This window comes from Pagrus major, chromosome 23 (genome assembly GCF_040436345.1).
Source record: "Pagrus major chromosome 23, Pma_NU_1.0".
NCBI classification, from domain to species: Eukaryota; Metazoa; Chordata; class Actinopteri; order Spariformes; family Sparidae; genus Pagrus; species Pagrus major.
In genome coordinates, this window is record NC_133237.1 from 16,280,093 (window position 1) to 16,294,958 (window position 14,866).

The following is a 14,866-nucleotide window of genomic DNA, read 5'->3' on the forward strand; positions in this document are numbered from 1 at the left end:
GGCAGGAGAGAACTACTGCTAGCCAGCAAACCCTGCTAATCAATTCTGTTTAATTAGTCACTGTACGCTCAGCCCCCCACAGAGGGGAGGGACTCTGTCATATTGTGTTTGTCAGCAGCGGAAGGCAAGCAGTGGCGGGATCTGCCTCGCAGGGACAACTCACACTCCAGTGCCACCTCTGTCACTCTCCTGTCAGTCAGCAGGCAGACAGTCTCACTGCCCGACAATTGCGTTCATTCTTTTCATGTTCTGTTACAGATGCATGCTGACACACTCTGATTATGAGATATACACACGATCTAAAAACTGCGTCTTCATGTGATGTGTTCCTATGCTGACTAAACAAAGGAGCTCATTTGATTTTAAACAGTATGTAGTAACAGAACTGTATGTTATATGCTCCACCAACAAAGAACACGAAATGTTGAATGTACGTTATTTATCCACTTCACATTCAAACCCTGCTTACTCTGAAAATATGACTGATTTCCTCGGCTGTACGCACACCAGGAGAGGGGAAGTTAATCTTTTGTTTGAGCATGGCCTGGCTCATGCCGGTGTGGTCTATGGGCAGGCTTCCAGAGGGAAATTCAAGGGCATTTGGAGTGGTTGGCCTGTGATGCTGCTCAGCGTAGGGGAAACAGTGCGCCACGGTGATATGAAAATGCAACTGGAGAGCTATGATATTCGCTGAGAACAATAGAGCTGCATACAAATGCGATGCCTTCCAACCATTACCGTATCTTTCAAAGCTATGCAGTGCTTCACAGGCTGCGAAGACACTCCCTAGATAAAGCGTTAGGGCTTCTTATGCCACACTGCCCTCAAACAATCCCAGGTTCCTTGTTAGATCCCAATTTTTCAAGTGTGTGGTTCAGACGCTGGGCTCTCCATGTCCTTTTTTGTCGTTCTGTTCATCAGACAGAGAAAGGAGAGTTATTAGATCCCACAGAGAGGTGACTCAACTCTGTTTTCCCCTGTGATGTCCTACCCCCTCTTTTTCTTTCAAACCACTGCCATTCTCCTCTAATGAATGCCTCTCCCTTGTTTTGACTGGCAGGTCGATGGGGGCGGGGCTTGCCCTGTTGCCTGAGGACCTAGGAGGGGGCGGAGACAGCCAGAGAAGGAAGAAGAGGCTGTCCAGTCGAGGCTTTGAGCGACTCAGCAGCACACAGGTCAGGGTCCCCTTGTCCTCCTCCCTTTTGTCCTCTATGCAACTAGAAATGAAAGAGGCCACTCTTTGTTTCTCTGCCTTTGATATATTCCTTTGTTGCACACTATTTCTAATTAGGTGCTACCCCCAGGAGTCAAATCCTCTGCTCTCCATATTAATATCTTTTTCATTGGGGCTTCTACGATTCCCTTTTCTTCTCTGTGTGTGAGCAAACGAGAGCCCCTCTTTCCTCTGACGTTCTGATGCTTTTGCGGCTGCTGTGACCGGGAGTGTAACTGGCTCTCTCTTGCTCTCTCATCTCTCTCTGTTGCAGCAGATAAAAGCACAGGGCTGCAGAAAAAGCAGTCTTCACAGCATGCTCAGCTCCAAGCTGGCCGGTGATGTGACTCAGCTCAAACAGAAAGCCCAGGGTAAAAAGAATCTCTCAGGGACAGGCTCCAGGGACAAGGAAGTTTCGCCCTGCAACTCCAACCCCAAGTATAGACACAGAAGCCAGGGGGCGAGCAAAGCTGAGTCCAGGCGGGAGTCTGGGGGACAAAGTGACACAGGTAGAAAGTGGCAATCACGGTACTGATTGTGCCTGATGCTATTTTGTTTTAATAAGGACAGTGCTGTGTTTGAATCACTAAAATTCCACTGACAATTTTTAACCTACATTTGAACTGTGATCGGTTATCCAAACTTTCCTAGCAGCCAGCGTGGATAGTGGCCCTCAGGAGAGCTGGACTGGACTGGTGCGCCGTGGACGTAAAAAGGGATGCACCACCCTGACACAGGGCTCTTCTCGTCTGAGCCAGCCGAGAGCGAGGGTGCTCCGTGGCCATAGACAGGAGGCAATGGAGGAAGGGGAAAGCTCGCCTGCAGAGAGTGACTCCTCTGATCAAGGTGAGGCAGTGAATACCGAGAGCTGGTTATGAGAATAGCCACAGCAACCCAATATGGCTCAGTGGTAAACATTGCCCCCCCCCCCAGAGCAAGAAAGACCTTGCCGCAATTCCTGGTCTTGACCGTACGCAGTTTACATGTTTTCCATTTACTCTGTTGATTTGTGGGTGAACTGGGGATTTGTAATTGGCTAGCGATGAGAGTGTTATCTGTATCAATCCCATTTACACCTGGTCTTCAGATCTTAGTAGTAGTTAGGTGTAAACTCAATCCGCACAACTTGCTATTTTTAGCTAGATAAGATATAGTTACACCAGTAGTGCAACATGCCAGGACAAACTGACACAATATTTTTTACACAATGAAAGGGACTTAATGTGTTACGCTGCCGAATTTACAAGAGAGGACTTAGAAGAATTTATCATAGACAGCTTTTCATAGAATTCAAAAAGTTTCATCGAACTCAACAACTCATAAAACTATGAGATTTTTCAGGGGAGTCTGGGACTGATTTGCTGCCAGGTAACATATCCGGAAACAGTTCTTATTTTAATTCCATGTATAAAAAGAGTGTATGATGGAAAAGCCATGTGACAAGGCTGTTTTTGGATGATGTAAAGACTCTATAAACAAATATTCACCCCATACAGATTTAAAATACTACATAAAACAAATAAATAATGGCTGCAGTGCTTTAAGCGCATTTGACCTGCTTTGAGTTAAAAATAAAGCAACAACCCCTGACATATTAATGTCCAACCAGAGTATCACTAGCATAGTGAGGCCCAGTCCTTTTGTTAATTTGTAAATCACTTTAAAAGTAATCAGAGGTGAGTAAATAGGTGTTGATGAATGTCCTGTAACAGACAGGGGTGAGCACGGACATCTGACACCCCAGTGATCAGCCTTGTTGGCTGGTCAGACCTAGATGTGCAGCCACAGCTGTGGACGCTTGCCTTGTGAGAGGCTCTGACAGCCCTGGAGACTAGCAGACTGGGTCAAAGAGCTGTTTGAGAGAGTGCAGCGATAAACACACACACTAACTCACTCCTACACGCCCTTGCACACTAGCTCTGTAGCATGTGGGTTCACACCAGGAAATACCGCTGAGGCACAGCACTTCATACATAATTTCTATGAACAGTTAAGCTATTTACTTAAATGCTAATGAAGTGCCTGTGAAATGATGGAGAGAAAGTTGAATAAGTGACTTTAAAAGATGGATCTGATAAGTCACAGAAGTTCATGAAACCTACCCAATAGCAACATCTCCATGCTGTATTATTTTCTATCTCCATTAGACGACGAAGAAGAAGAAGGCAGTTATGATACTGATGAAGGTCAAGACTACAGAGCCCAACCCCCCAGAGACATCACCTCTAGCTCCTCTGTGACAGGTCCGAGTCCCTTGTCTGTTGTAAAACTGGAGGCCAATCAGAAAGCCAGGAACAAAAAACAGAGACAGGAGCTTTATGGTAAGACTGTCCTTTGAAACTGATTCATAAGTCAACAAAGCTGCCCCACATCTTCACGGGAAGCATCTGTTTTGTGTTTCTCCTCCTGGCTTGTTAGCCTGGTCTAAATCTGTTTCTCTAATTGAACCATACAGGCTCCCAGAGTCTGTCTGGAGCAGAGGGGGAAGTCAAAGTCAGAAAGAAGCCCCCCTGCAGGCTGGGCTTGGCCACTGCAGTCAAAAACCTCCACGAAGATCACCTTCGGGTTGAAGGGGTTAGAAGGCCATGTGTGCCCAGGTCTAAAGAGCCTCGGTGGGGCAGCCTCGGGACCAGAGGCAACCGCTACCGGAGGAGCATGGGACTGGCCACCTTTCCGACCACCAGTGAGAGGCTAAAGAGGGCGACCCGCAAGAGCACCATGCTGAGAGGAGCAATCAATAAGGTTAGTAGAAACATTAGGAAGGAAAAAAGGCATCAAAATAAGCCGTATAGTCGCAGCATGATGTGCTCAAAAATAGCTCCGTCTCATTGTACATTTCAAAAGTGGTTATGGGCCATCATATCCTCCCAGAAATGTCAGATGATTTTTTTCCCTCAAAGCATAAAAGCAGCCACACATAATAGGCACTCTTACCATTAAGCGGTAAGTGCAGTTTGGTATGCTTATCAATTTATCATGATGGTAGCAAAAAGACGGGTGATATCTTAGTATGATATAGAAAATTGTATTTAGTTTAGTTTGCATGCACATTTTTTTAAAGGTGCAATATATAACAATTGACCACCTGCCAAATTCTAAACAAATAAGGGACAGCGCATCACTAGAGTAATTGCTAACTGCTGCTAACTGTAGCTGCTGTTAGCTAGTTAGCTCAGTTAGCTGTGCAGCTTGCAGTCTGGACTAGGAGTTCAGAGAACCAGGGGAGTGTTTGTGTTTACAACGCTAGCACAGGAGCTTTAGATGATTTCAGCTAAAATTCTCAAACATTGCACCTTGAATTAATACCCTCAATTCGTTTAATAAGTGGATGTTAACAGAAAACTTGAATTAATAACGCTCACAAACTAGAAATGTGTTCCCTCAAATTAATAATTCCTGCCCTCAGGGGACTTCAACTGTGTGAATCATTTTGCACATGAATTATTATTCCTGGTAATTTATGTGCACAAACTTTGCACCCATTCCTGCTTCCCCTGCACTTGATTGTGGAGATAAGTCACACTCTCACTACTCATCCTGTCCATCCTCATGTCACTTTCACAGAGGAGAAGTTGCTGGTCAGTTGGGGCGCCGTCTTCTCAAAATGAGGAGGGCAGCAGGGGACGAAGGAGCAAGGACCAGCAGGTACCAGTGAATTCAAAAAGCACTCCATCCGCACACACATGCAAACGGCCGAACGGAATCCAACTCTACAAAAACGCCAGCCTTCATACATTCTGTTAATAATTCTGGGTATGTCTTACTGTCCTAGATTTCTCACCCTGAGGACGGTTACTGTAGAACTATTAAAAGTACTTAGCACATCGCACATCGCCCAACCTCCTGCTGAGTAATCTTAGGGGAGGAGAGGATGGGAGACGAGATGTGGGAATGGGGGGTGGCTCACACCTTCTGCTGTGACAGAGTGAAAAAAAGTTAGAGTGAATGGCTACTGATAGGAGACTGTTCAGGCGCTGTGAAGCCCCCTGTGGTTAATTCCTACTTTGGGTTGCATGCAAAACAATTTCTACATTCTTCTATCACACTTTCTATCTCCAAGTTTATTTTTTTATCCATCCCTGCATCCATTTATTCTTCTGGCCGTCCCTTCTGTTATATTTTTACAGCCAAAGGGACGAGCGGTGAGCCGGCTGCTGGAGAGTTTTGCAGCTGACGAGGGCTTTCAGATGGATGGCAGCAGCTTTTCAGAAGAAGAGGAGGACAGCAACCACTCGTACAGCAACAAAAGCCCTGAATGTAAGAGATACTGCTTGGTATCTTGCAGCAGTGTTTCAAGCAAGAGCTAAGTTTAAGTGGTGAAATATTAATTGTGATGTTTGCTTTCTCCGTATGTAGTTCCTAACTGTGTCCTGACCAAAGAACTCCTGACTGATGGACTGAAGGTGTTGGTCTCTAAAGAGGATGAGCTGCTATACGCCGCCAGGGTCCACACCCTTGAGCTCCCAGATATGTAAGCAGTCAGGGTGTTTTCTGTTTGCAAATGTCACCTAAATCAGATTAGCTTATTTTTTAAGGAGATTAAAGTTTAAATGGAAGTAAGGATAATACAATAATCAGACTTAAAGAGCATTTCACCAGAGGAAAGGTTTCCTTGGTATAAAACTGGGCTGTCTATGTAGAAAGACAAGCAAATATTTTTAAAACTGGTGCTACATGATCAGATAAAACAGAGAATAAGGGCTTAGGTGAAACCTACATCAACCAGAATGTACTGCACGGCACAGGTAGAACAATTAAAAGTATTTAGCACATCGCACATTGCACGGATGGGTGACAAACCACGAAAATATGGTTATGAAAACATTTAGGCAAGAAATGAACAGGGTGATTGCTCATAGTTGATTAACATCTCACAGTTTTACAAATTTTCAACCTCCGTTTTCACAATACAGGACACACAAAACATTTTAGGTGAGAAATAGGCAGTGTAGTAAAATAATCTTGGTTAATAGCTTATCAGCACTGCCAAGTTTTGAGAGTTTAATTGGTGTTCAGTGAGACGCCCCAAACTCGATCCAAGAGAGACACTTGATCCGACTGCAAACATATGGTGCACGATGCAGTGCAAATGAGTCCAACCACCACTATGTACCAAGCTCAAGAAACCAAATAATCAAATATGAATCGACTCTGTTACTACATTGCCTATTTATTGCCTCAATTGTATCTGAAACATACTGTATGTTAGTGTCCTATTGAGCTGGAATACAAGAAAGTTTGTAAGCAGGTAGCCATTGTTTCCTGCTTGGAAACAGACAAGACAAAGCCAAGCACTGGCCAACTCTACATGACGTAATCGGCCAGCCAGAGCTTTTAGTGATCCGGTCTGTTTCCTGCTTCAGTCCTTCAAATTACAGTGACATCTTTAAACTTTTTTGTCAGTGTTCACAGTGTGCTATAATGGAGGAAACCATGCACAAAGTGGCATTTCAATGTAGAAGATATGGCTAGAAATCAATGAATTATCCTGGAGGCTAACACATGCTTGCATCATAAAAGAAATCATGCAAACAAGGTTTATCCAGAAAGGCATCTTTAGGATCATAAAATGAGTAATTTCGCATGAGAGGACGAGAAGTTATCACCAGTATCCACATTTTTGCCGCTTTTTATGCCTCTCTTTTATCTCGCTTCATATCTTTCTTCCTAACATTACAACCCCACATCGTCCCATGCCTAGCTCAATATCAATACAGCTCCTCTGGCTCAGGCAGCTAAAAAGATGCTATAACAACAGCAGAGTGGGAGTAACATATGACATGGGAGGCAGGCAAGGATAATACAAGCATCTGAAAATAGCCTCATCTTTCTCTCTCTGCTGTGCTTTTTTCTCTAGCTTTAGCATTGTTATCGACGGGGAAAGAGGAAACCGCCCAAGAATCTATTCATTGGAGCAACTGCTACAGGAAGCTGTAAGTTCACCCCGCTGCACTAAAACATTCTCTGTTACAACAACAAATCACTTCTGGGTCACTCAACACTTCTATTTCTCTTAAACATCCTTCACCCTCTACACCATTGCCTTCCAGCGTTTTTGTAGCTCTGCCAGTCCCTTCACTCTCTCTCTTTCAACCTCCCCTGGCTGTCTCTCTGGGTCACTAAGAGCCATCTAAACCTCTTAAATGAGTATGAACATATGGGAGGCAGGACCCTTTGGGTTTATGTGTTTGTCTGTGAATGTCCGTTAAAACCCAGCTCTGTGTGTGGGTGGGATAATCCCGCAAACACCGGGATCCATTCACGTTTTGTAGTTTAAATGGCAGATGACGTGGACTTTACATCCCTGCTGCTGCCAAAGTAACGGAGTTGTTTAAAGGCTCAGGACATAACAGCGTATGACGCTAGCTAATGATGACCTGGACTGATCCAAAAGCACTCAGCTATTATAAGACATAATATTTCATGGTAAAATTCTTCATCCCTTTAACGTTTTCAGTTGCATCTGGGGTGGTTGAATTTATTTTATTTTTTACCTAAACCACAAGATTTGTAATTCTCACTCAGTTTCATGTTGAGATGCAATTATAGTTTACCTAAGTCATCCATGTAATAAGACATAATTATACACTGTAGAAACCACAGCACATTCTTGGCTGCTGTTCATTTGTATTTAGGTAACATGTGCTTTCTGATGTGTTCTGCATCCAGTAAAGTTTTAGCCCCAGCAGGTGACCTTTGTCCCAATTTTTTCCCACTGAGAGGATGCTGGTCTCTCTGAACTAATAACAGCTGGGTCACCTAAAGCAAAGTCGTCAAACCCACAGCTTCTCCGACTATGGAAAACAAGTCCTCACTATTGCCAAACAGGGCACAGGACGTTGTGTTTGCACACAATGGAGTTTCCAGAGATGATGGCCCAGGAAGAGTAGAGCAGAATTTAACTGGCATGATCGTGCCTTTGGTTAATGGTTTTTGCTGTCCTTCTGCTCAGCACGATAACTGTGCTGGGAGCTTCTCTAAAATGGTTTTGTGATCATATTTCATCCAAAGTCATGAATGATAAAGTAATGATATTTAAACATTTACTCGGATTTTAGAGTAGACATACAACACTTGATTTTCCTATTGGTTGTGCTGAATGTATGGGAGCAATTTGATTGTTTTTGAAAATCATAGCTGGCATACATTTTCAATTAAAGTCAAGAGGAATTAGTCGCCATAACTGGTCCCTGACCAATACTGGATTTTTGGGGCCGATGCTGATACCTTTCTTAAGGAGTAAAAAAACTTTTGTTATCAATATATTGACCGTAGGGTGTTACAGTATGAGATTTTCACAGTACGAGTACCGTCTCAGAAAATATCATGGTTTCTCAGTATCATTGTTGTTATTATTAATCCAAATATTTATACACAGAATTTATACATAAACACAGACTTTCTTGGAATCATTCCCTAAAAGTGGTTGTCACACTTACGACAAACATATGTATGTAATGAGGCAGGATATTTTACAGTGTAACAATCAACATTATTGTCCAAAATAAAATCAGTGTTCTGAAACAGTAAACTCCACTGACAATTTAATATTTATAAGTATATATATTTCTTAATTAAGCTGGATAACATTTTTAGCAAAAGTTGTGATGTCTTTCACTTCTTGGAAAATGCGTCTAAAGTTAGCTGTGATTAATAAATCACATGTGAACGAGTCATGATTGATATAATTACACTTCTTCAAAATTACATCCTTTTCTTGCCACAGCATTAGGTTATCTGCTTGTTTGTTTGTTTAGGTATAACTCCAAAAGCTCTCAAAAGAAGTCTCACATGTTATTATTATTGTTGTTTATATCTCTCTATTGGCCACAACTTGTCCACAGAGTCTCGCTCATACTGATCAATGTCGGTATTCCCACAAAGCCTTCTTGACAGTGCCATTTTCTAATTCTCTAAGCAGTGTTACACCAAACACTTCTGGCAACTTTTCTCTTATCTAAACACTCATCGGAAAGCAGCTGGTTCTAATTATGCCATAGTTCCACTTTGTCTTTAAATGAGTCCAAAAGCCATTTATTTGACTCTGACACCAATACCCTGATTTTCACCGCACTCCCTCTCCCTTCACCGTGCACGCACACACACACACACCCATATCCACACCTCATCAGTCAAAGGGTCCCTTGCCATGGCAACAGTAAATGAAAGCAACCTAAAAGAGCCCCCAGTGAGTGGCGGATGCTGGGGCTGACTGCATTGTTGGAGGGAGGATCTGGCAACCTGCAATCACAAGCCCTCTATTCAGGCCCTCTTTAGTATTACTCAGCAAGTCAGGATTTACTGCATCATGGCTTCCGTTCTTTTCAGCCCTGACTGGCACATTGGCATGAGATAAGTGCCGCTTGGAAACGTGGCACAGTGGCTGCCCATGCACAATGCTCCGTGGGTCTCGCACTGTTTGTGTGTGTGTGTGCGTGTGTGTATGTGAGCAGTGTGTGTGCAGCCTGTAATGAATCTTAATTATGTTTTGGTCTGGCCTACAGGTCCTAGATGTACGTCCAGAGTCGGAGACCATGCTCAGTGAAGGAACCAGGGTGTGTGCTTACTGGAGCGAACGCTCACGCTGCTTATACCCAGGCTATGTTCGCAGAGGTGAGACATCAGCTTCTAGCATCTGTTTTCCTGTGCATCCTCTGTATCTTCAACTACATATCTGATTGTACGTACATACAATCACTTAATGGCATTTTGCCTCATTTGTCTCTTGCAGGTGGTTCATCTGATGAAGGGAAGCAAGGAGGAGTGATGGTAGAGTTTGATGATGGCGACCGAGGGAAGATTTCTCTCCCAAACATCCGCCTCCTGCCTCCAGGATACCAGATTCACTGTGAGTATCTCCTCTCTATGTAACTGGGAATTCTTCAGTGTATTGTCTAATAAATGCTAGTAAACTTCTACCCCCTTGTTCTTTAGGTGCGGAGTCATCTCCTGCCCTGCTGGTACCCAGCGGGACATCAGCCAAGAGAAGTTCTAGTCTGGAGCAAGCCCCCATCAGTGACAGACCGTCTGACAGACTCAACACTCTCAATACTATAATCAACAATCAAACTCTAAATGTCCATAAAAGAAGACCAGGTAAGAATTAACCCTGGAAACTCTTATTTTCATCTAAAATTATTAGTTTCTTCTTCCAACAAAAAATTTCAGCTATAATGCTAACAATGGGTAAAATTAAAAAAAAAAAATCTTTAAGAACTGCACTATGACATCAAATGAAAATATTCCAAAAGTCTAATTTTTGAAAACCATACGTTCCCAACACAATAGCCTTGCAAAAGATCTTATCTTTGTAAAGTTTACAATATTGTTGATATTATTTTGTTGATGCTGAGCAGCAGAAGGTACAAGATTTAACTGTTGGACAGTTGTATCACATAAACTGATTGGTCTATAGTATGTACACACGAGACATAATTAGGCTCATTTGTAAATCATTTGTAATGTATTGCTAAAAGATGATTTTTCTTCACTCTAGGGAGGCCTAAGGGTTCTGGGAAAAAACAAAAGCAGCAGCAGCAGGCTGAGAATGCCAATAAAAATCTTTCACCTTTCCTGGGTTGGCCTTCGTTGGCCAACAACAGGAAGAGGACTTCCGACAACCTATTCCAGCTCAACGGGGCTCCCAGGAAGGCCTTGAGAGGAAAGGAGGATGACCTGTTCCCCTTGCCTCAAACCCAGCCAATGGCATCCACCCCAGCCAAAGGCCTTTTCAGCAGCAGCTCTTTTGAGGTGGACTCTTTTAGCAGCATTGCAAATGGCTACTCCTCCTTCTGTAACCAGTCTACAGGGCCAAGTCCAGGTTTATCTATGGGTCCCAGAAGTGGGCTGTATGGCCAGAGGCGTCGGCAAGATGAGCTTGTTATGCCAAGGGACCGGAAGTCTGGACAAGAGTTTCTGGTCAAGTTAGATCATGAAGGAGTGACCTCCCCTAAGACAAAGAACAGCAAGGCTCTGCTGTTGAGAGGTGGATCTTCCAGTATCAGTGGTATGCCCAGGACAGAGGCTTACTCTCACCCTGTCCTTTTGGTGAAAGACAACAAAAAAGGTGGTGCCTCCAGGGTAGAACTTCTTGTGAAAGGAACCACACCTCAAAGAAAGCCCTCCAATTCTCTGCGTCTGGGTGAATATGGCGACATGGGCTTCAGCTACCACAGAGAATGTCACAGCCCCTACTCTGATCTGGAAGATGAAGAGGAAGAGAGGAGGAGAGCTGCACTGGTTGCAGCCTCAGGAGGACTAAGGACGGCTGGCCGCTTCCTGTCTCGTCTCTCTGTCTCCTCTTCCTCTTCTGGTTCTTCAAGCTCCTCCTCTTCGGGCTCTCTGTCCAGTTCCAGTTTGTGTTCCTCTGACAATGATTCCTCCTACAGCTCAGATGATGAGGACAGTTCTACACTAATGCTTCAGAGTTGTCTGTCTTCCCACCGAGGACTCCTGCAACCCTCTGAACCCTCCACTTCTTCAAGGTCGCACCAGCACTCCTTTGTGGCCAAAGCTGTGGCTGTTTCCAACGCCAAAGGAGGCCCCCCTGGCCAGGTCTCCAACAGCAAGCTCTTGAAGAGGAAAGAATGCACCAGCTCCACCTCTAAACCATCTAAAGATTTCATGAAAAAACCTAGGATGCTTCCAGATGACACCTCATTTATTCCAAGGCCCAAGATGTCTGCATTCCTTGCAGGACGACAAATGTGGAGGTGGTCAGGAAACCCTACACAGGTGAGAATAGTAATAATGTTTCTATTGCTTATCATAATTGTAGCGAAGATCTGTCCTTTTTTTCTTATATACTATAAGGTCAGTTATCTTAAATCATTAGTAGTCAAGAGAGATAATAATCACCATCATCAAAGAAGATTGATCAAAGTGTCTGGTTCTCCACAGCGGCGAGGTCTAAAGGGCAAGGCCAGGAAGCTTTTCTATAAGGCCATCGTGCGAGGCAGAGACATAGTGAGGGTGGGAGATTGTGCTGTGTTCCTCTCAGCTGGACGCCCTAACCTCCCATACATAGGTCGAATTGAGAACTTCTGGGAATCCTGGACCTCCAGCATGGTGGTCAAAGTCAAGTGGTTCTACCACCCTGAAGAGACCAAGCTAGGCAAGAGGCATCGAGATGGAAAGGTGAGCCATGATGGAGGTTACTTTTATAGAGATTGTTGGGCATTTTTGTAGCAAATTGAACTTCCACATGACATTACTCTTTCTTTGATGGATCTCACATATAATGATGTAACTAACCCTGTCTTTTCTCTGTCCAGCACGCCCTGTACCAGTCGTGTCATGAGGATGAGAATGACGTCCAGACAATCTCTCACAAGTGCCAGGTGGTGAGCAGGGAGGAGTATGAGTGTCTGACTCGCAATCAGAAGCCGAACAGTACCTCCCCAGACCTCTACTACCTGGCTGGGACGTATGACCCCACCACTGGTCAGTTGGTCACTGCTGAAGGAGTTTCCATCCTGTGCTGAACCTTAATGAGGACACTACTGAAGGACTCCTTTGGAGGAAGGATAAAAGTCAATGACTTTACCTACAAGACCCTCCAGCCTTGGAAGACAACAAGTGTTCCTTGGGTATGCTTCAAGGACCCATGGACTTAATGTCAGCGCCAAAGCAGGGCTGTCAGAGTTTACACACTGGAGTCTATTGGCGTCTTACCTTCACCAAAGTGAAGGGTATGTCCATAACTGGTTGATCCTTTCAAGAAGAATCGTAGTCTGGGTCTTCCTGGGCAAATTCAATAAATGGCGTTTCAGTCGTCTAACTAATCTCTTTTTAATGGATCCATGTGATTGACAGCTTCATAACTGGTTTTAAGACTCATGCTTCCAGCTCCTATCATATGTCACCAAAGGAGAGCTGAGAGTGCATTTGACTGTGCGAAGTACCATGAGGCTGAATAGTCTCTGCTGACCAATTCTTTCAAGGTAGCCTTACCTAAGGGAATGGAAACGAAAGTGAGGCGTGGGGCTCTCCCTAGACCTCTTCATTCCAGGGAAGTTAAAACATGTAAAGGATGTAAAGTTGATGTCTGTAAATATTTTGAATTTTTCCCAATCAAGCCATACACTTCAGTACCTCTCACCTGTCTTAACTGTTCAGGTGTACATTGTACAGTTCAATTATTGTATTGTTGTCTGTTGTCTATATGTACATAAAAGCTATTTTATATAGGAGTATATTGTATATATGAGATGTATCTTTCCATGTTTGCGATTGATTTATTTTTATATGGGTGTAGAATACATTACGTTGTTTTTCCTTTGCTTTGGGAAGTCAGGATTGGAGATGTTAGTGTTGCACTGCATATGCCCTGCTGAGACAGACAGAGACAGACAGAGCACAAACAAAGACAGAAGGATTTAGTCTATAACAGGACAACACTCCCTTTCTGAGAGAGAGGGGTCTTCCTGTTTAAAAAATAGGTCAAGTGGCTTTTTGTAAAAGTGTTCTGTTATTTCGCATTTTTGTTATCCTATTTTAGAAACACCTTTTTATTTATGTACCTCTCAGTTGTTCATCATCACAAGGCAGATCCCACTGGACTGCAATCACGGGTCAAAAATGATTTAAGATTAATGATATGAGTATACCATTTTGACACAATATTTGTGTGATGTGATGAGTGTCCTGGCATCACTATAATCATGTCAACACAAATCAATTTCGAACAAGACTGGGTCTCTTAATGAAAATTTGTTAAATGTGCATTGCACTCATGAATGCATAGTTCAGCACATTATGACCTACAAAATACCAAAGTGTCTTTAATATCTTTATTTCCTTTATTTAAATTTAACATATGTCGAGCACCTGTACTGAACTCAAATCAGAAATCACTGGTAACTTAGAGAATACTTGTCCTCCACTATGTGCATATATATTGGCTTTGCATTGTGACAATGGTTTCTTGCACCTGCAGTTTTGTTTAGTGCAAACATATGCAGCAAAAGGCCACCTGGGAGTGTGATTATGAAGGTCAAGGTACTGACAAAGTAAGATGTTGAGTACTGACAATTTGTTGGAATTAGTCTATTATAGTTTCATCAGCCATCTGTGTCTATTTTGTACAGTACACGCACATACTCAATGCTAACTGTGAAGGACAATCAGATTCACAAAGCAATGGACATAGAGTAGGTTCACTCAATCTGAAAATTACTTAAGTTTATTTAATTTGTGCCAAGTACATTTTGTCTATTTTTGTCTTGTTTGATAGGCAATCCTGAGTATTTCTTTGTTCACAAAGTTTTATTTTGTTCGCCAACATTTTTATTTATTGTCAATGTTGCTGTTTGTTCATGCCAAGAGCGCTTTATGAGAATGTGACATTGTTTTTCTTGGTGTGATGTCGCATTTGCATTTCTTAAATAAAACTGGTCTTGTAGAGGCCATCTAGTGAAAATGAAATAAAGCAACACTGGATTCTTCTCATCCACAAACCTCTGTGAGTTAATTCTGTTATTCTGGCTGTGTCCCCTTGATCTTCCTGCGCCTGCCATTTCCCATCAACACATTTATGTTAAACCCAGAATTTTTGCACAGTTATTTTGCCTTGCTATAAACACAGAAATCCTCAGAGTAGCAAAAAAATGTTGGCACACTCAACAATTATAGTGTGTACATGTGAGCCTATAT

The 14,866-nt window shown here is 43.1% G+C and overlaps 1 protein-coding gene across 1 annotated transcript in view; it reads left to right on the plus strand.

The window, feature by feature from the left end:
- bahcc1a (BAH domain and coiled-coil containing 1a) overlaps positions 1-14,653 on the plus strand; it is a 70,155-nt gene extending 55,502 nt beyond the window's left edge. Inside the window, exons 15-29 of the mRNA XM_073495159.1 lie at positions 1,061-1,175; positions 1,488-1,722; positions 1,865-2,059; positions 3,361-3,534; positions 3,669-3,955; positions 4,778-4,858; positions 5,341-5,470; positions 5,570-5,684; positions 7,071-7,146; positions 9,718-9,826; positions 9,945-10,061; positions 10,148-10,309; positions 10,710-11,947; positions 12,113-12,349; positions 12,487-14,653. Of these exons, the coding sequence (XP_073351260.1) occupies positions 1,061-1,175; positions 1,488-1,722; positions 1,865-2,059; positions 3,361-3,534; positions 3,669-3,955; positions 4,778-4,858; positions 5,341-5,470; positions 5,570-5,684; positions 7,071-7,146; positions 9,718-9,826; positions 9,945-10,061; positions 10,148-10,309; positions 10,710-11,947; positions 12,113-12,349; positions 12,487-12,696 (3,481 nt within the window). The 3' untranslated portion in view covers positions 12,697-14,653. The remainder of the gene's footprint in view (positions 1-1,060; positions 1,176-1,487; positions 1,723-1,864; positions 2,060-3,360; positions 3,535-3,668; positions 3,956-4,777; positions 4,859-5,340; positions 5,471-5,569; positions 5,685-7,070; positions 7,147-9,717; positions 9,827-9,944; positions 10,062-10,147; positions 10,310-10,709; positions 11,948-12,112; positions 12,350-12,486) is intronic.
- The last annotated feature ends 213 nt before the right edge of the window (positions 14,654-14,866 follow it).